The sequence below is a fragment of the Pyrus communis genome, chromosome 10 (genome assembly GCF_963583255.1).
Source record: "Pyrus communis chromosome 10, drPyrComm1.1, whole genome shotgun sequence".
NCBI lineage: Eukaryota > Viridiplantae > Streptophyta > Magnoliopsida > Rosales > Rosaceae > Pyrus > Pyrus communis.
Genome location: NC_084812.1, coordinates 1,590,255 through 1,592,843, shown reverse-complemented (window position 1 = coordinate 1,592,843; position 2,589 = coordinate 1,590,255). Strand labels below are relative to the sequence as shown.

The window sequence follows — 2,589 nt, the reverse complement described above, 5'->3', positions numbered from 1 at the left end:
CACAATTTCTTCCTTCTAACCTCTATAAAAGATAAGAGAAAAACAAGGAAAAAAGCAGTTACAAAATACAAAGACACAATATGGGAAAAGAACTCTCCATAGCCATTCTAGCCATAGCAGTGGTTGGTCTGCTTCACTCCACAGCAGCAATGGAAACCCATGTGGTTGGAGACAAAATCGGGTGGGTGGTTCCTCCCGGCGGTCAATACGCTTATGCAAGCTGGGCCGCCGTGCACCATTTCGCCGTTGGTGACCTTCTCGGTACGTTACATATATACTCAAGTTTCATTATGTTTAGCAATTTTAAGCTAAAATGAATGGAAGTGCTTTTAGATTCAGCGCTTTCAGATCACAAAAAACTATTCTTTCAACAGTTGGCGGAAATTGTTGAAAATGTTTATGGGTTAAGAAAAGTATTTGAAGTGCTTCTTAAACACATAGCAATCGTTTCTTCGAAAAACATATGACTTGTTTTCTGGAGGAAAAAAGACACTTGCATGTATTTTCTTAAAAATATTTGAATCTTTGATATGCTTCTAACAGAAGCACTCGCTTCTGAGTATAAATACGTTTTAAAAAAGAATTTCCAAGTAGGCATGTGTTGAATTTATGTTGTTCATTTTTCAGTGTTCAACTTTACAAACGGTGACCAAGATGTAGCGAGGGTCACAAGGGAAGCTTTCGACAACTGCAATTCGACAGACCCCATAACCCTTGAAACAACCAGTCCGGCCAACTTCACTTTGAACACCACTGGAGAGTACTATTTCATTGGCACCAAGGACAAGCACTGTGAGTTGGGACAAAAGCTGGCCATCAACGTGACCGCCGAACATGGATCACCTGCTCCAAGCCCTGCACCCAGAGGACCAGTGACTTACGTCGTCGGTGATCAATTGGGTTGGCTTGTACCAGGCGATGAACAGGCTTATGCTGCTTGGGCCTATTTCAAGACTTTCATTGTCGGAGACACTCTAGGTAATTATACACTCGGATATCCTCTTTGCATGACGCACGTAAAGCATCAACATGGTAATAGTTATAGAAAATTAGATTTTAATCCCTAAATAAGATAAAGTTTAGAAAAATGTCTTATACAAGATTAAAAATTAATTTTAGTCCCTAGACTCTATTTAATGCCAGCATACGTATTCAATGTTTCTTTTTTTATTTATAATTTTATATATTTAAATTTTATGAAAATATTATAAATTTTAATTCTCATTATGGTAGGCATTTTATATAAGAAAATATTTTCGTAAAGATTTTTTGGTACACTTATGTTTTTGCATATTTTCTTATCTGCCACTAATTTATAAAAATATATTTAGGTATGAACATTTCGGTACAATGAGTTAGCATAATATGTTTAGGTACGGACATTTCGGTACGCTAGTTTAGTATAATATATTTAGGTACCAACATTTCGGTACACTAGTTTAGTGTCATATAGTTAGGTACAGAATTTTGGTACACTTATGTTTTTACATATTTTCTTATATGTCACTAATTCACTCTAATATATTTAGGTACGGGCATTTCGGTACACTAATTTAGTAAAATATATTATGATATGGATGTTTAGGTACACTAATTGGAGAAAGTTAAATAAAATTGTATAATACTAAATTTAAAATTTAATGTAATAACATTAAATAAGTTATCTATTAAATATAAAAACTTTGACAAAAAAATTCTATTAAATATAAAAACAAAAATATAATATGAAATTGAATTAAGTACACATTAAGGGTCTAAAATCAATAATCAATCTAATTAAGGGTCTAAAATCAATAATCAATCTAACACCAGGTTTTTTTTTAAATTTTAATCTTCTTGAAGGATTAAAATTCAAAAACCCCTAATATTTATCGTGTATAGACATCTGTTCATAGCCAGACTAATTAAAAGCCGATCAAATTCTGTTTCTTACATGTAAATTATTAATTCTTTGACAATGTTTTACTTTCTTGCTTTTGTAGTTTTCCACTTTGTCAATGGAACACAAGACGATGTGGCTTTGGTGACCAAGCCAGCTTATGAAAACTGCACCACCAACAGCACTATCGCCGTTTACACAAATAGTCCAGTGAATATCCTTCTCAACACCAGCGGTGAGCATTTCTTCATATCCACCTACGATCGCCACTGCCTATTGGGCCAAAAGCTAGCCATTAACGTGACATCAAGGACAGCCCAACCACCATCGGGTTCCATAGCACCTTCCTCGCCTACTACTCACGGCACCAGTGGACCAGGAGCTGCTCATGCTCCATTCAGCTCAGCCCCGTCCAGGATTAGCAGCGGCTACTTCACCTTCTTGTTCATTGCCGTGGCAGCTTTCTTCTATTGATCATTAGTCACTAGCTAGCCATGGCTAGCTCATGTTGATATTTGTAATTCCTTTGGAATATGTTCCATACAATTGCAGTACATGCTGTGAGGCTGTATTGATTTTATTTGATTTATATTTTATGATTTTGCTTTTGTATTCACCTTTGGCCTTCGTAATAATCCTGGTTGTATGTACGTTCCTTTACTCTAGTTATATACAAACAACTGCTGCCAATTGCTTATTTTTGTCCACTT

The 2,589-nt window shown here is 35.4% G+C and overlaps 1 protein-coding gene across 1 annotated transcript; it reads left to right on the top strand.

Annotated features, from left to right (window-relative positions):
- On the top strand, window positions 1–2,589 carry LOC137748856 (blue copper protein-like). The gene is made up of 3 exons (XM_068489044.1): window positions 1–261; window positions 628–978; window positions 1,983–2,589. The coding sequence occupies exons 1-3, from the start codon at window positions 81–83 to the stop codon at window positions 2,351–2,353; spliced, it is 903 nt and encodes a 300-aa protein (XP_068345145.1). The 5' UTR covers window positions 1–80; the 3' UTR covers window positions 2,354–2,589.